Raw genomic sequence first — 19,093 nt, forward strand, 5'->3', positions numbered from 1 at the left:
TCTTAAATTGTTACCCATCATTAACAAGCTACAAATTAATGTATTTAATGGTGTGATAAAGCAAGAAATAAGCCACAGAGTTATTACATGTGCTTCCAGAGATGGGAGCCCTGTCTGCTAATCTGGGATCCCAGCCACAGGGGCACATGGTGCACCAATGTGACTGGGAGCCCAGATCAGGTGGTGAGGCCTGGCAGAATGTGGTGTGCACCTGCTAGTGAGAACCCAGATCACCTGAAAGGGCTGCCAGCTGCGGGAGCTTGCTACTTGCCAGTGCAGGGAGAGACCGGGATCCCACATTCATGCCTCTGCCATGCTTGTGGCAGGTCACCTGGGCAAGGAAGAAGAGATTGATGTCATATATTTGGATTATATGCTTTCAAGTAATTTGTTCTGTGTTGCAGTAAATGATGTAGGTAGATAATTCAGTAGGTGGTGCACTAATTGCCTGTATCAGTACAGTTGAAGGTCACCATAACATTAGCTGGCTTTGCACTTTTGGTCCTGTTTCTTGTATTTAATATGTACTATGAAGACCCTGACCATTCTACTGCCTAAAACATCAAGACACTTTTTCAAAAATAGAATGGTAAAACTGATTAATAAATAAGGTTGGTTCAATTATGGCTGAGGAACTAAGATCCAAATAAAAGGATTTGTCACACAAAACACTTTAGATCCAAAATTTGTCTCAAAGTGTGATCCAGAATACCCCTACATAGCTATGCCTAATCCTGGAAGGCCCACGTGTCTTTTTTTTGGCCTGCAATTCCCATATGTACCAGTCATCCTGTTTTGGTATGTTCCCAGAACTGTCCAGGGCTGAGCACTTGTGTCCAGTTTCCCATGTAGTCCCACTGGGATCAAGAAGCCAAGTAGAGGAGTGCCTCAGTCCCCTGAGAGGCCTGATGTTGATAAATTTTGGTGGTGTCTAATGTACTTCAACAGCATCAGACCCCTCAGAGCATGAAGTTGTAGCTACTTTATTTAAAAATAAACTGGCTGGAGGAGAATGTTTTGCCCATATATTATACAATAGCCTAAGAAAGTACTTTCCTAGGAAGTTGGAGAACTGGGTTCAAGGCTGTCCTCACCCTAAAAAGATTCAAACACTCGTTTAACACGTACCTGGTGATAGCTCCCTCTTGTGTTCTGTTCTCCTGCCCTTGAATCTTGCACAACAGACCCACTTGAACAAAAAGGTTAGGCAATGCACCATACCTAGTGTTGCCTTTAAGTGGGTGGTTAGTCCACTCCTCTGGGGTGGGAGATATTGGTTTGAATTTCCTCGAGTTGAAGGAGGCATTGAATTCAAGCGTCTTTCTTCATGGGCAGTTGTTCTAACCACTAGGCAACTGCCAGCGGTGGCACCACTTCCTCCTCCTATCATGTTTTAATTGGAAAACAATGGGCCCTATTTAGTCCTTTCAAAAAACATGTAGGATCAGAACTCGGGGATGTGGAGCACAAGTACAGGCAGATATCTCCCTGCAGTATTGTATAAAGTGCCTAAACTCAAGTGGATAGTTTCACACTTGCAGGAGCATTTCCTGTTGGTTAGCTGTGTGGCCCTCTTATTCAGCCCATGGGTTTTTGGATCACCCTTCTGAGACACCTAACTCTCACCATACGTTGTGTAGGAAACTTAGGTATCTACCTGTGGGGCCAGACACTTAACAGTTGGTCATTGCAGTGCCAAACTTGTAGGCACCTAAGTTGTTTTCTGGATCTAGCCCTAATTTCCTGTTTCGAGTTTCTCTTGCATGGAAAAAACATACAAAAACATTTGAATAATTAATAAGGATGTAAAAGGAAACAGAATAAGCAGCAGGCAAGAAATACGTGGAATATTTTTCAAATCATATATGAATCACCTAGTCCTTCTGGCATGTTTCAAGTCAAATGGCAACCAGGGAAGGCTGTGGAAAAGCAAGAACAGTGTTAATTTTCAATAAAGAAGAGAATCTTGATCTGACAGAGTTAAGTTTTGTCTTTTTCAGAAAAATAGATGAAAACAAAATATTGATTATGGAGAGGGTAACAGGATCATGAGCAGTTGTCAGCATGAGTATATAAAGAATAACCTCCTTGCTAGACAAACCTGATGTTTAGTGAGATAATGAGAAAATTAATGAGCAAGGAGACTGCTTTAGAAAAGTTAGATATTCATAAAGCATCCAAGGGTTTCTCTAAAAATATTTATGTAATTCAAATACATTTAAAACACATTTACTCAGTTTCAAGTATCTAAAAAAGCCTATAAACAAAGGATAGCAACAAATTTCATCTTACAGGATGGTGATAGGTGTCTAGAGTATCACCACAGGGATAAGTGTTAGGACTTGTCTCATTTAACATCTTCATTAATGATCATCAGAAGAGGAAGTAACTAGCATGTTAGTAAAATTGAGAGATGGCACTAAATTGGGAGAAGTCAGAAAAATAATAATGAAGGACCGTGGGCAGAAAATTAGATTCAGCTAGAAAAATGCAAATTAATTCATGTAGAGACAAATGTGAATCACACATACTCAGTAGAAGGGAGGAACCTTAAAAGCAGTCAGTGAAAGAGACCCAAAGGTGTAACTGTGGACACTAAATAAAAATTGAATTTGCCTAATGTAATATCTTAAAAAAGCCAGTGGCATTTTGGATTGCAAAGGAGCCATGTCAAAACAGGGAGGTATATAGTTTTTATGTGATTTTGAATGCAAGCAATATTTTTTCAAAATTTTCTGTATAGCACTTATGTAGCTTTATTTCACATGCACAGTATCCCATATGGCATGCTGTGTTTTGGATTTTTTCTTCTGGAGTGGGTTGTTCCTGTTTAGAGGCATTTTTTTCTTTGTCATGATAGCGAATGTAGCTGATAAATGCTTCTGATTAGAAATATTTCTATCAATGTAACATACATTTGCATTTGCGTAAATACATATAATCATATATTCAGTAAAAATACTAAATGAAATTATATCATAAGTAGAGTCCACTCATAACATTTCCCTCTCATTCCAGATTCCAGATATATTCTTCTTCCAGTAGTTTTGCATCATCTCCACATGCATTTACAAGAGCAGAAGGATCTGATAATGTGTGCTCGTATCCTTAGCAACATATTTTGTCTCATCAAGAAAAATAGCTCAGTAAGTAAATGCAGGTCATGTACTTCAGGATTTGGACTTACTTCGGATTTCTTTATTGGAATATTAGTAATTAAATGAGACTGGCTCTTGAACAAAAAAGAGTATGTTGTAAGAAATGATCCATGAACTGTTTCTCTATGAATGTGTCAGTTTGGTTTTTCATCTGTGTTTTTTTCTCCTTATAAGAATATTTTAATTGTAGTACACTGTGTTCTACAAAGCGTTGACACTGCTCCAATGTTCCCCTAAGATTCAGTAGCTCAAAAAGAAATAGAGGAAGTTTGACTGGTTTAAAATTTAGAGGGCATGAGGTAAATAGCTTCTTCTTGTCAGATATATATTTTAGGGTTTAGATTTAAAAGTGGCTATTTTCTCTGTTATTGTGTAGAAGGACTGTAGGAAAGCCTAGGGCCAGAAATATATCTACACCTCTAGCTCCAGCCCATGCTTTCCCCGTCCAGGAGATATTTTAAGAGATACTGTCCAAACCAGGACTGTGAAGGAGTTGGGGGATGTTTCTCCTACTCTGTTTTGGCCTTGCCCCTCTCTAATCTTGTTTGAGTAGCTTTTTTGGACTAGAGGGATTGAATTTGGAAATATGTGCAAGGAGTAGATGTGGAAGGGATTTCTAATTGGAAAGAAGAAGGAGAAAGGAAGAGATTTATAGACTTCTTAGTTGCAGGACAAAGGGTAGAGCAGGAGGAGTCTTCCCTGCTTTTACTTGTGGTATGTTGTGAGGTGTTCTTGGTGTTTCAGATATTGTTCCTTGTAGCTGTGGGTGAGGATTTGAAGGGATGCTTATGGCTAATGATTGCCTGTGAATGCAAGGGTCTGGACTCTGACCCAGGAGGCCTCTTCCAGTTCTGTGGTTCTTAAGTTCCTAAAAGTTCATGGCAGCATGTGGTTCTGTGGAGACTTAAGAACAGGATTTGCAGATGTGTATAGGGAAATTCACCACTAGGGTTTGATTGTTCTTCTCTGATTCTGACAGACCTTAGGACATGGTGGCCTGGCTTCATATCCATATCAATCTGCAGGAACCTCACTCTCAGCCCTTTGAGTAGAGTCCTCTAGTAGGACTTTGGGCAGAATCAGTATTCTGTAAGTGGCAATTGAGAGACCCACAGGACTCTTTAGAGGCATGCTACAGTTTATGGACTTTAAGGTAACTGAAGTGGGTATACTGTTGGTTGATCTATGTATTTTGGAAAAGTTCACCAGAGATGTTGGGGGATTAGTTGAGGTGCTGTTGGTTGCTATGGACTTTGCAATTTGCTTCTGGGATTTGTACTTGAATCTAGGTGATAGTGGTATGACCCTAAAGGTCAAGAGGCTTATGTGGCCAAGAATGTTGAACAAAGATGTATATTGCAGATACGAAGGAATGTTGTGGTTATGGGGGGTGTATCCCTTCAATCCCTGTGGTTGTGTCGGAGCAACAAGGCAAGAACAAAATAATATTGTGCTGTAGTTGGTGTCATCTGTATAAACCATGATCAGCATGCTTAATCTCAGTTCCTTTGTTATCAGCATACAAGAATCCTCAGGAACCCAGGATGATATGTGTGGTTTTTAGTTTCAGATTGAAGATTTGATATAGATTAAGGAGGTGTAACTTTGATGCTACAAGACTTCTTTCATTGTTTTATTGGGTGCATGGTTCACCATGAGGCAAAATGAGACTGGGGGATGAAGGGAGCATCTTTATTTTTTTATATCTGACACAGCTTTGGGATAGAAATTTTTTTGTATGTTATTGCAGAAATGGATGGAAGACTGGGTTGGTGTTGATGCATAGTTTGATATCTTCCAGTGCATAAGATGAAATGATCACGTTCATGACACTTGATTGATTTCCTTGTGATTTCATACCATCTATGATGATTCTTTTGGATCATCTCATAACTTCTAAGACAAACTGTTAACTGTCTCAGGTGATATATATAGCAAGATCTGTGTGTGTGTGTGTGTGTGTGTGTGTATATATATATATATATATATATATATATATATATATATATATATATGGCAGAACACATACAAGCTGGATCCAGTGTTCAGGTCAGAAACATAGGAATGTAAGTTGAGGGACGGTGCTACAGATAGATCAGAAAAGGTAATTGCTGGAGGCTGCAGTACATTTAGCTTGACGAGGCAAAGCATTTGGCCAGGGCCAGAAATTTCTTAGCATGAGTTTACAAATTTCTTGCATTGCAAGGTCTTATGCCATCCCTATCTATGGCAACATTTAAAAGAATGCAACTTTCATACCCAAAATTCAGGGAAAAGTTTTATCACAGAACCAAAATGTCTGACAGAGTTTCTAGGCCACTTTGAAGGATAAGATTGTTCTTCCACAGACCACCCTGAGAATAATCTGTATAAAATCATAATACTGTATTTTCTCCCTTTTTGATACAGTAGCCTACATATGAGGTTGATCTACAGCACATGAAGATGAAGGAAGGACTCAACAGGAAGGCTCCTGTTGAGTCCAAATAGTGACATGCCAAGTGTTTTGATTTTTGTTACAGCTCTCCTACGTTGGCTGTGCAAGAGGTGAAGATGAAGCCTTGATCTTCATCATGTATGCTGAGTCTTACCCAGTAGAATTAATGCTCTTGTTTGTCAGTTGGTTAGACGACATTTGGTTACAGTTAAGTGTTATTTGCTGTGAAAAATGTCACATTACTTTGAAGATAAAATAGCTCAGGTTTGGCCTGTGCTGCTTACTGCCATGGAAACAGAACAGTGTGTTAAGGGAAAACTCTTTACTTTCAACCAGTGTCAATCATTTTGCCCAAAGAGACTGTAGATGCAGCTTTGTGCTAACCTGTGATTTGGACCCTTTCTTTTCCAGGCTGGTAAAGAGCAGTCATGAAGTATTAGGTCCAGAGTGAGTTGAGATTGTCAGCATTTCCCCAAGGAGGTGAAGTGCCAGAACTCATGTGGAGACCAGCTCTCAACCCTGGTCAGCTAGCATTCAAGCTCCCAGGTTTTTATAGAGATCCATGAAATCTTTATGGAAATGAAGAGAGAGAACAATGAAAAATAATGAAAAGCCAAAATGAAAAAAGATATACATTTGGAAAGAAAGCAAAGAGACAATGCTATGCTAGTGTGTATAACATAGCAAAATTAACTTTTTATTTCCTGATTTAGGAAAAAAAGGGCAGCTGGAACACACAATACATTAACTTTGTTCTTCTGTATGTGAGAATGTTATGTTCTTAACAAACAGTTACGCATTCATGGCCAGGATCACTGGTGCCTATGCTAGCTCCTTTGTACTGGTCTGCTGATGAAAAACAGCAATGAATTTTCTTTAATTGACCAAATTCACATTTGCACTGTTCTGGGGATGGAAAAGTAGCTGAAACTTCCTGCTGAATCAGTCACTAAAGAAGCTTAGTGAAATCAGTTTATTTTTAGGGTAGTTTCTTTGCTGATATGATGAAGTATTTAAACCAAAATTCTCTCTCTTTTGCACTTTAAGCCTCCATTTGGGAGTTTCCCTTGCAAAAATGTATGGATATTGACTATAAAACTTTCACATATCATTTAGTACTCTCTTCTCTGCTGTAATGGAAAATAAGATTATGCTTAATGATGAGTACTCACATTCATAGGGATAACTGTCTTCTCTATACGTGTGATTAATTGCAAACACTTGGGTTCAAGTCAATGGCGTGATGACGGTATTTTGAATAAAGAATATTCCTGTGGTTTCTGGACTGCAGCAGTCATGAGGAAAACTAATTCTCACATACAGTAAAGTAATCCAACTGCTAATGCTGTTGAAGGAAAAATTCTGTCTGTGTCATCCTCCCTTCTAAATTATAGCAATCTGAAAGAAAGTTTTTATCTATTTAAGGAAAAATCAGTCTTGGAAGAAATTGATGTGATCGTGAACAGCCTGTTAGACATACTGTTGAGAACCATACTGGAGATTACAAGCCGACCTCAGCCATCCGGGTCTGCAATGCGCCTCCAGTTTCAAGATGTGACTGTAAGATTTCATCATAAAACAATCTCAGTCTGTCGTTGCACTTATAGATCCTCCCATTGCATCTAGGTGAATTACCAATACATTGTAATACACATTGTTAATCTGATTATCTGCTATTCTGAAAAAAGGTTGCATTATCCAGATGTAGTGGAATTAAAGGAGTAAGGTAGAATGTACTTTTTTGTCATTCTTTCACTGGAGTTGTTAATGTTCTATATTTTTATTTATTTATGGATAGTATTTATAAAATTAACGTGGTGAAATTTTTCCACTTGACATCCTTTTGGATAGTGGAGAATTCACTGAGATTCTTCTGTTGACAATTCAACAGCTTTCTGCCAGCAGTTTTATGTAGTAGGAGGAGAAAAAAATTATATGAACTGAGTACCTGAGTTTCAGTTCTAGTGTATTAATTGAAGTCAAGAGATCAGTGTTAGAAAGGGAAAATAAGTGGTATTTAGGTCAACATAATAAAATAGACCATGCATATTAAGAGGTTCAAGTGAAATCACTTAAAGAAAAGCCCACTGTCAGTATTGGTGAAACAAAATGAAAGCTGCATTTTGTTCTACTTGGAAAGAGGTTGTCAGGTGACTTTGGAGGAACAGAGAATTCTTGCATGAAAGTCGATACATAGAGGCCTAACCAAAGAGCAATGGACTTAGCCTTGTAAAGAGAAACAAGTTGCTTACTTGTCTGTCAGCAATTTCCTAAGAAACACTCTGTGTACTTGAACACTACTTACTTTTTTAAATTTTCTGTCTCACTTGACCAGCCATGCTTGTTGTTTTCCCAGTGATAAATGGATTTTCTCCTTTCAAGCGTAAATGCCCTCTGAGGTCACACGTTTTAAAGAGCATTCAATACATGGGGGAAAAAAATATTTTTTACTTTCTCCCACAGGGAACAAAATTATTAGATGTATTCATGGAGTTGATCATGGGTTACCTGTAATTTGTGATAGGGCAACCCTGTGCTCAAATTTATTATGGTTCATAGGAACTGCACTTCTGTAAACTCACATTCCTTTAATTTTAAACTGCAGAAATATTCTCCAGGTGTCAGGTCATCAAAGAAGGATTCACTACTCAGCCAAAGTGAGGGTTACAGAATTGGGCTACAAGTGTGGAAAAAGTCCATTCCTACTGGTTTCCTTTAAAATATCTGTTTGCTCATGTACGTAGTTTTTATAAAATGTCATTGAAAACATTCTAAAAGTCCTTGCAAGTTACAGAGTTTTCTTTAGTTATACATGCCTTGCAGAGGCATTCCATCATCATCACCACAGGCATCTCACTGAATTCTTAATGTAGAAGTGATTCACAGCACAGCATAAGCCAATTATATACATTATTGTGGGGGCATCATGCAGCATGGGTTTTGGAAACACACTGCTCCTGGTTCTTAGAAGTATTTATGGCATAAGTCACCACCCAATATGAGTATGGGTAGAAGAATCTGTCCCATTATGTTGCCATGAATTCATACTGCATTTATCGTTAAATGTGCTTTGTGAGAAGGATGTAGGCTTATGGCAGCACACTGGGTTAGATTCTATTACAATTGCTCCTATTAGATACTTCCATACTTCTGCAAGTAGTCCCGAAGGTATATTTCCATGTGTTGCCACAGGCACTGCATGGTGTTTCTGCATAATTTATCAAGAAGCAGAGTAAATTGAACTGCATGGAGCTTGATGCTCAGTGGCTAGATTGTTCTTAGGACCCATGCTAACTTGTTTACAATTAGGTCAGGTTTCTCTACACCAGGGCTGCCCTGCCACAGGTCACATGCAGCTGATGAGGGGTTAATTTGTAGCCCCCAGGCTCCCACTCATCTGCTGCTCTCCCCATTCTTCTGGCTGCATCTGTAGCTGGGGAGCTTCAGGTTTCCCTCCAGCTTCTGCTTTCTTCACCTGTGTGGAACAGCACAGGGCAGTGTGGCACAAACTGCAGTGCAGGGGGGAACCTGTGGCCACTGAGTTAGGGGCCAGCCCATGTGCATGGTACTGCAGGGAGGAGGGAGAACAGGCTGCCAACTGTGCAAGGTTGGACAGCCCTGAGCTCTGCCATACTTCAGACTGCAGTGTGGACGTATTCTTAATCTTACCTTATGGTGCGTTATGAATCACTTGCACGTTAAGTACTCTCTCTGTGATGGATGTGGTACTTTGAAGCTGTGTGCTCAGAAGGAAGCTTTATAATATCCAGGGTCAGTGAGCTCAGTGGAGTTGCACTATCATAAAACTGGAACAACGCAGTGGTGAAGACAACCCCACAAATCTAATTGCTTTATGAAGTCAATGAATTGGCTCCTTAGGTTGTTTTATGAAAAATGTAACTGCATACAATTAAATGTCTGAGAGGAACCCAATTAAAACACAGCTTCTCCCACTGTGAAATCTTAGAACATGGCCCCTCTGAGCCATAATGAATTGGAACACAGTGCTACTGCAAAACTGTCAACTCCATATGTTTTTAATAATTTTGCTCTTTATACAAGAAAATGAAAAATAACTTGTTCAGACCACTTGTGGTATTGTGATGTTCTACTCAGCTTGATTTAGGATGCTAGAATCTGACCCTTGTACTTCTTAGTTTTTAAGAGGTTGGGATGTAAATTAAGTATTCAGTCTTATTTACAAGCAGAGCATGCATGATTTTATTTACATTCTTTGGCTCTGTGACTGTGGCATTGGCAGGAATCTGAGCCAGCATTTTTCAGTATTAGGTTCTGAAGTTTGTTTCAAAAGGAGCAGCTTGAGTGCTTATTACTTTTGAAATATACCACATTTATCTGGGTGCCTAATTATACGCTAGAGTCTTGATTCATTAAGGCATCTTGTTACAGCAATGTCATGCATCAGAATACATCCTGGGCCTGCGTACTTCGAATGGAGGCACTTATGTGCATTTTGGTCAGTATTCACAGCACCTACAACGTTATGCAAGAGGATGTATAGACCAGCCAGTAGGAAGTATGGAGTTTCACAAGAGTTTGTGTGTCCCTTCAGCCTTGAGCTTAAGACCTCTGTTAGTGTGGGTTTTGAAGCTGAATCATCTAAAGCCAGGGCCTTATTAAAATGAGGGTGCAGGAAAAGGAGGATGTGGCCCACTCATCTTTTGTCCAATAGCCTAGTGGGCTAGGAAGAGAGAGATCTCAGTTCAAGACCTTCCTTATCCAGAAGGGGTTTGAATCTCTCCTACGCGGAAAATTGCCCTTACTTCTAAGCTATAACCTAGGTAGGACTAAAGCCATCTTCTGCCATCCCCTTCTCTCTTGCTGAAGCAGTCACTGGGAGCCACAAATATAAGAGTCATGGGTGCAAAGAGAGAAGCAAGAGTGAATCTGACTATAGCCTAGTGAGGAGGGCATAAGTAGTCCCAGGGCCAGAACCCAAGGCCCCAGAGGAAGGCCCAAACTACTGGGGGTTTGGCAAGTAGTGGGGAGGAGAGGGAAGATGCATTCCTCTGTCGCTAAGCATACTCTAACTGCATCGGAGTGGTCCTCTCATTTGGACCTTGGTGCAGGAATGACTTGTGAATGTATCCAAAATCGCCTTAGGTAGGTTTCAGGCTTTAGAGGCACGTCTCATTCAAAATGATCGACATAAGCATGTGTAATAGCTGTGAGTTCTGAGATATACTGTATTCACTCAAATCCAAGATGAGTTCCCCCCCCCATTTAACATGGCAAAAAAGCCCCTCTTCTTGGATTTGAATACAAGGCATGGGGAGGCAGGCAGCTGCTGCAGCTTTGGCTCTGGCTCCTGGGGTTGGAGTGGGAGCTGTACCTGCTGCCTGCCTTCCACCTCTCCACAGCCTCAGACCAAGGAACTAAATTTTGAGATCCCGTTATAAACAGTCTTGGCTATAGGGAATGTCATTTGAGTCAAAGTTTGGTCATTTTGTAGTAGAGTAGCACTAAGCAGTAATATAATATAGGTGTTTTACTTCAACTTTAGTGTGTGAACTTTTAATACAAAGCAGACATTATCACAGAAAAATGCATACAAAGGGCTGTATTCTAAAAGACGACATTGAAACAATGGTTGGCTTAGTTTCTTATTCACAAAATATTTGTGAGAGAGATTAATGTCCTACAACCTTGCTCCAGTTGAAGTCAGGGAGAGTTTTGTCCATTATTTATTTAGCAAAAAAAGCATTTATTTGAACGCACATCTGTCACTTTCAAGAAAAATGGCCCAACTACCAAGAGAGAGGCTAAGCAAGGCTGAGGCCATTTTTGAAGTAGGTTCATTAGGCATCCATAAGCATAAGAATCATGGGACTAGAATAAGAGAGAGGAAGAATTACTCATTTGATCTAAATTAGCAAGATGAGGAACAAAATAGTTTCACATTTTTATAACTAAAGAACAGTAGTCTCAAGTGTCTACTTTTTATTTATTTATTTATTTACTAGCAGTGATATATTTAAATTCATTTCAGAGCCCTAAAAATAGAAAAACATCGCAAATATTAAAAAGCTTCCTGATCAGAAAAGATAACATGGGGTCAGGAAATTTGATTATATAATATGAACATTTAAAGGTGCTTCCTGTTTATAAGGGAACAGCTGTAGCCTGGGTGATTATATTCAGAGGCTGAAGATCAAGGGACTTCCTGGCTGAGGGCACTAATACATCACTGCAAAAAGATGGTTTTATACCCTGACCCAAACTCAAGAATGCTGTCTCAATATAAAATCCTGCTGCAGAATGAGGAATATAAAATCCTGCTGCAGAATGAGGCATGGTTAATTTTTACCCCAATGTAACCTGTCAAGCCAAAGCTTCTAACTCAGTGTTGGCAAAGTTTTTTTTGTGGTTGGCAGAAATGGCCCAGCTTGGATCCAAGGCTGGCTGGTGCTAGGAACTGGCCACTTTTCCCCACTGTCCAGAATGGGCAAAGCTCTCTGCTACTCAGCCCACTCACCCACTGTAGAGCACCATGTGGGCAAAACCTCCTGCCACTGAGTGCCACTGGGATACCAGCTGTTTTGGCCAGATGCAGTGGCTTTGTGAGCTATGTATTGCTGACCCTTGCTCTGGCTCCCTACGTGCTAGCTACAGCAAGGTAAAAGCAGTCCGCCCACTTTAAAATCCCATTAAAGACATCTCAAGTTCATTAACTTGATGTAAAAATGTGTTTCCTTTTCTGGTGATTTAAATATTCACATTTTTAATGAAAGGTTAAAATTACCCAAAGCATGAGTGGCATATGAGTGAAAAATGTTTGAAATATGTTTTTCCCTTCCTTCCTGTTCTCACATTATCATTCCCCTTTGCTCTAGAAGCAGTCAGAAAACTGCTTTGCTATCCTACAAACCTTTTCATGACTTAAAAAAAAATGTTCCTGTTCTGCACTGGGACAAAATCAAAGCCTTTCAGAGTTTTCAGGAAAAAAAAAAAAAGCAGACTGATACTACTTTACCCCACAAGTGCTGAGGTCAGAGTTTTGACCTAGAATGGGGGAGACCCCAGTTTCATTGGCCTCCTTTTGCCATTCTCCATGTACCCTGGCAGTGCCCTGGTAATCAGCCTCTTTCTGGGTGGCTGTGTGTACTGCACGTGTGCACCCAGGTATCCTGTCCTCTGTCTTCCTCTCCCTTCTCCCTCCCCCCGGTTTGACTAGATGTTCTATCCTGGACCTCAGAAAACCATTTTGATGAAAGTTTTGTCAAAGCTAGTACACTGCAGTTTTGATTAATAATTTGATTAGTTTCCAATAAAATAAACGTTAAAAAAAATCCCAAACTGCTCTTTTTATTCCTTCTTCATTCTCCATCTTTTCTGTTCCTGCACGTAAACAAACCAGTTATTCTCAAAATTGCTGCTATATATTTTTGTTTGTTTCAAAACTTAGTTGAAAGTAAAAGGGTAGAATTCATCCTATTTCAACCATCAATCTGCATAAAAACAAATGCAAGAGAAATAAATTATGATTATGTAAACTACATGTTATAATTATTTTTTTGGATCACGCTTGTATTGTTTTAGCTGTTATTGTACTGATTCAAGCGGAGGAAATTACAGAACATGGAAATTGTATTTGGAAAACAAAAACTGATCTTTAAGCAGATCCACAGGCCTGTGTTTTAATAAGGAAATACTATGAAACCATGTTTCTAATCCATAGCACTATTTTTTCTTTAAGTTTCGTAATATTTTAAAAGCCTTACAATATAATAAATTGAATTGTTATATTTTCTGTATCTTGGGTTTAATGTAATAGATTTTTCTTGATTTGCCTCAGGGGGAGTTTGTCTCCTGCCTCTTGTCACTCTTACGACAAATGACAGACAGACATTACCAGCAACTTCTTGATAGCTTCAACACCAAGGATGAGCTAAGGGTAAGGAGCAGATCAGCATTTCTATATCTTTAAATCCCTCCCTCCCCCTTCTTTTATGCTTCATGGTTCAGGAGATCTCCTGCCTCAGATAAGGGACCATTGATTTACATGGGTTGATGCTGAAATACAATCTGTTTCTCAGATACCCTTTTAACTCGATGGTGTAGGTTTTACATTCATGTTTACTTGCGAAGCCTTGCTGTCAAGAGTAGTTTTGTATTTCTATACTGTAAATGGATAGTATATATTGTGTTTCCTTCTGAGAGAGAGTAGGGAAAGGAAAGCTATAGAGCTCTTATCACCCTGTTCTTATCCTCCAGCCTCATCCCACAGAACAAACTAACCACATTTCTAGTTAGGACCACAGCCACAGTTGGATCAATATGGCATATTGCAGTGGCAGATTGATAGCTTAAGAAACATATATTTCCAGTAGTAACAGGTTCACAAGAACAAACCTTCCCCTCCCCCTCAGTGTAAATCCCTGATACTGTCCAGGAAATACTTTCAAGTATTTGAAACACTTCCCAGAGAGTAATTGTGGTCATAACAGCTTTAGGTATTACTGTTGCTGTCTTCATGCCTTCAGTTCAAGCAAATAGATGTCACCTCAGTTATGTTCACATTATAAACTCTAAGACCCATTGGTTAGATGCCTAAGTTGACTGCAAGGAGAACAAGGTTCTCCTTGTTCTCTTGATAAGGGAGAGTCTGCATGAAATAAACTTGTATACTTTCTTGCTTAAGGAACATGATGTTTTTGAGGATGATTGCTTAAGAGGTGTTTGATTTAAGACACATCTTTATTCTCACACCACTCTTATATGGAGGCACCTGTTATTATGCAGGCAACCAGCTGTAGTTAATTATCTCAAACCTCAGTATAAGCAGGTCACAGGAAGTGAGCTCCTAAGTCCACAACAATAGACTCATCCTGCTCTCATGAGTGTGAGTACTGTCTTGGACTTTCCCGGTTCCGTCTCCATGGTTAGAAATATGTGAATGTCTACATTTGAATTAACCCTGCAAATTGTTTATTGTTTCACTTGAGTTTGACAAATACAACACAGGATTTTGACTGAAAGAAAGGGGAGAAGAGTCAGTGGTTGCATGCAGATGTTCATTGGCACCGCCAGAAGTGATTCTGGGAGAAAAAGCAGTACAGGCATTCAGTCTTTAACTACCTCTCTCCTCTGCTCCTTGCATCTTCCCAAGACTAAGAAGATCTCAGTCTGGGGCAAGCACAGGGAGCATCGAGGTAAAGACTCCCATCTGCTCCTCAGCTTGGGAACTCTGGTCTAGGAAGTAGGTAGGGAGCAACAGGTAGCACCGCAAACCCTTCAGACCAGGGAGGAAGGAGCAACTGGACAAATATGGAAGCCAGGAGGGGTAGAAGGTATAAGTGTTCATGTTCACTGTGGTAAGAGAAACTCTCTCACAAGGCAGCTCTTCCAGGTTGAGGTCTGGATTCTCCTAGAAGAGGCATGTTTCCTCAAAAAGAAATTGAGCTAACTCATTTGTACTGGGAGAATAGTGATTCTCCTGGCAGAAAAGTAACACCTTTTCATGGCTACTGCATTGTAAAAAGAGAGTGCAACTTCTTGAAGACCCCAGCTCTTCCTTGATACATTAACAATTTATTTTGGTTTATTCAGTATCTTGGGCATCCAAGATTGCCATCCAGATTAAGCCATGCTACTTACTATACTTTTATACTACTTCTTTTATTTTGAATATTGAATTTTCATGATAAATATGCTGTTTTCTTGAGTGTTCTTTTAAAAGCAGCACCAAAAACTTAATTGGTTGAAAAAGTAAAAGCACCTGTTATTTTAACTAATACTTGGTGGGGATTGAAACAGTTGCTCTAATCATGTGGGATCAAAGCTTCACTGGCGATGCAAAAAGGGTCATTATACTGTTGTATTGGCTGTATGCAAAATGACCAGGTATTTAAACAATTTGGTCACTTATGGTATATGGAAAACATGATGCTTCAGGATTTTATACATGTCACATGTATGCCAACCTTTGAATTTGAGCACTTGCTGCTCAGTGAGGCTGTTGTTATGAAGGGTGTTTTTGTCTAATTTGCTATCTTGGCTGAAAGATTGGGCACATGAATTACAAGGCATTTCTGCTTTCTGAGCAGATGACTCCCAAGGTGGCCATATAAATGTTTGTAGTACAAACAGTTGCATGAGTGCGCTGCACAATATTTGTGACATTTTCTCATTCCAGAAGCACCTGTGAAAACAAAAACCTCCACTTGAGAGCACTGTGAAAATGAAACTAAAACGGTCCTGAGTATTATCAACATGAATTTGCAAATATTATTTTTATAGGTTTTTGGGGGTGTTTTTTATTACCCCAATGTATACTATATAGTCTCTATACAGGTCATTGATCACTACATAGAACTCTGCATAATGTAAAGGAAAAGCACTCATTTAAAAATAGCATCTGTATCTAAATATTTTTTTTATCTGGTACTGTTATAAGTGATACTTCAGATTCTTATAAGTGAAAGAGTATGCAAAAAGATTTCCTTCATTTCTTCAAGTCATTTTTTGTGTATATTTGACAGATCTTTGCATATAGTTAACTGTACCATTTCAGTCAGTCCTCAAGTTGTTTAAATCTTTCACACTGCAGTACTAGAAAAAACACATTATTAAAAGAAAAATGTACAAAATGACAGAGAAATGGCAGGTGATTCATGGGCAAGAATATCAAGTACAGTTCACTTGGTTTCTATATTAGCAGTGTCCCTTTTAAAATGTATAGAATTAAGATGATGTATGCAGATTGTGTTTTTTCTGATTATCTTTCATACTAGCAAGCATATGGCTTTGTTTCATTGCTAGGTACAAACTCAATTTTAATATCTTTTTAAAATATCTGTTCTATAGCAGTACCCCAATGAGCTCTGAAATCTAATTTAAAACAAGAGGCAACAGTGGGGATTGCAATAATTAAGGAGAAGCAGAGAAAAGTGGATAAGGAAAACAGCATGCATAATCATAACCTAGCTATGTGCACAGCTAGATGTTTTTTGGTCGGGTTCCTTTTAATTGAAAAATAAAAATAACAGGTAGTTATCAGCAGGACCTGCTGGTTGTCTTTCTAGGCTTTCTTTGTTAGTTTACCACAGAGCGAGCGTACAAGAGAGATGTGGAAAACAAGATAGTAACTTAAGACTATGACAGATATCCTTATACCTACTCCAGGCCCTTTATGTGGCATAAGAAATCCTAAAAGTCCCAGTCATAGCCATGAAGGATTCACGCTAATGCAGGTGTTACTTCCCAATGCCAATGTAGCAGGTAAAATGAGGCTCCTGCCAGACATTTATGTTTGTTTTGCTGTATATGTGAGTATTCGTGTAACAAAATGTAACAGGCCAACTGGCTACACATTAAAATTATTGTGGGGTAGTTCAGTGCCATAAAGAAGTTGTTGTTTTAATAATCAACTTTTTGTGGCTGATTCACCATTTTTATTGAGTGATAAACTGGTTTAACATCTGGTAGATTACAATTTGTCATGCAATACTCAAATAGTATGTACAACAAGCGAAACACAGCATTATGGCCACTGTGACAGTCATAGGAAGCTATTGTGATGTTATATAGGTCCCCCCAAGTTCTTTAATGTACACCAAGGGAGACTCTCCAGCCACTGAGGCAGCCCAGAATTGAAAGGGTACAAAGTTGGCCCCCTTAACCCTGCTGTCCTTGAGTTGTGTGCTGTACCCCTAGAGTGAATCTGAGTCCAATTTGACTTGGGGAGGCAGGGGAGTCAAATACATAAAAAGGTACTTGTGGAAGATGTTAAAAATGACCATAGCTGTTCCAAAGGCTGTCCCTTTCATTGAAGCACAATAGGACATCAGTTCACCATTTGTTTATACAAAAGAATATTGCTACTGGAAGAAACAATATAATATAAGACATTGTGAAATGGTGTCATAATTGGTGTAAAATACAGTAAAGTTTATGTAAATTACAGGTAAGAATATTAAAAGACAGTGTGTGATTGCCCCAGGCATACAAAAAGAAGAAATTATTCCCATGATACCACTTGAGAATGTGAAGCATATGAAGCATTAATTATAACTGTACTCCAACCATTGAAATGTTACTACATTTATACTGCCAGCTAAAATGTTTTTTTAATGTTAAAGTCTGTTGCTGAATTATTATGATATGTTCACTAGGGCATATATAGCAGTGCTATGCAATAGTTTATGGCAAAGTAAATGTAGTTGGAAGCATGGACTGTGAAACTGATTGATTTACAGTGAGTGGTACCTGCTAGTAAACTCATGAAGAACTTTGAATATTCAGACCATGAAACACAAATGAGCATTTCCATCATGCAGAGCCTCCAGGTAGCATACTTCTGACCACAATATATACCATGGAATTTATTTTAAGATGATTACAATGTTAGACCCCTTAGCATTGGTGAACAATAGTGCTGGCATATTCAGGGATACTAGCAAATTTATACCAATTATCAGGTAGCAAAAACACCAATATTTAACCAGTGACTAAACATATAAGTTCATTTTCCCATAGAAATGTATTGGATATGTGGGATAATATATGTACCCAAAATGCAATTATTGAATAATTTTTAAAAAAGAACAGCAACCCCTGGATTAGTGTACTCATCTGAAGTCTTTAAAACGTATCTTGCAAATGCCCTCTCTCACTCTTTAGCTTTGAATTATAATTTTCTTTATAGCAACCTTCACATTATAATGGCAAATCTCTAACTCCTCCAGCATTTGAGGTTTTTAATTGATTTTTTGTATGTGTGCGTGTTTAATGTAACTTGTCATTTGGCTTGTCAAACCATTTTTAACATTTTGTTGGGTTTTTCTATGAAAATTATTTGTGTTAGAAAAAAATTATTCATGCTGGTGCCACTTCTCCAGGTTTTAATTAAGGTATCTAAATTTGTTCTTGTTTGAAGACTACTTGAAATACTATAATTCCTTTGATTTTTGTATGTTTAAATTTCAGTCCCAAAGTTCAAACTGAATTGAATTTATTTTGGCCAGAGATTATACCTGTCATACTGTAAACCCTACAAGGTTTTGGCAAGTTGTCTGACCAGTGTAATCTGCTTCCACGCTGGTGAGTGCTTGCAAGTTGGATGCTAGCGTTAGCTGCTGCATTCTCCCATTTGTAGTGCTGTTTTAAGGAATAGTGGATACGTCTACACATGTGCCAAACAGCGCAGTTGTTACTGTGCAGTCATTTAGTACTTGCTTCAGTACTAAACTGGCATTACTGTTCAGTCCCAACATTGCATGGGTTTTTTCCCATGCTACTGTGCAGTAGAGTTTGCATCGCTGTTCGTGCCCACCGATGCTACATCGTCATAGCGTCTCATGGAGATGTGAACAATGTCAGCAGTGTACAGTGTCCACATATAATTTTTGTTTGGAAAACATGTTTGTGGATTCAGAATTACTGGGAAGTTCCCAGCTTGTATCTTCATCTAGTCCATATTGGGAACTAAATATATTCAGTTGTGATGGCCAAATTCAAATACTAACATTTCAAGGTC

General features: G+C 38.9%; 1 protein-coding gene across 1 annotated transcript in view; it reads left to right on the forward strand.

Annotated features, from left to right (window-relative positions):
• Positions 1-19,093, forward strand: part of DOCK4 (dedicator of cytokinesis 4) — a 405,154-nt gene that overhangs the window by 298,336 nt on the left and 87,725 nt on the right. The window contains exons 24-26 of the mRNA XM_019492471.2: positions 3,019-3,146; positions 7,021-7,155; positions 13,412-13,510. Of these exons, the coding sequence (XP_019348016.1) occupies positions 3,019-3,146; positions 7,021-7,155; positions 13,412-13,510 (362 nt within the window). The remainder of the gene's footprint in view (positions 1-3,018; positions 3,147-7,020; positions 7,156-13,411; positions 13,511-19,093) is intronic.

Source organism: Alligator mississippiensis, chromosome 4 (assembly GCF_030867095.1).
Source record: "Alligator mississippiensis isolate rAllMis1 chromosome 4, rAllMis1, whole genome shotgun sequence".
NCBI lineage: Eukaryota > Metazoa > Chordata > Crocodylia > Alligatoridae > Alligator > Alligator mississippiensis.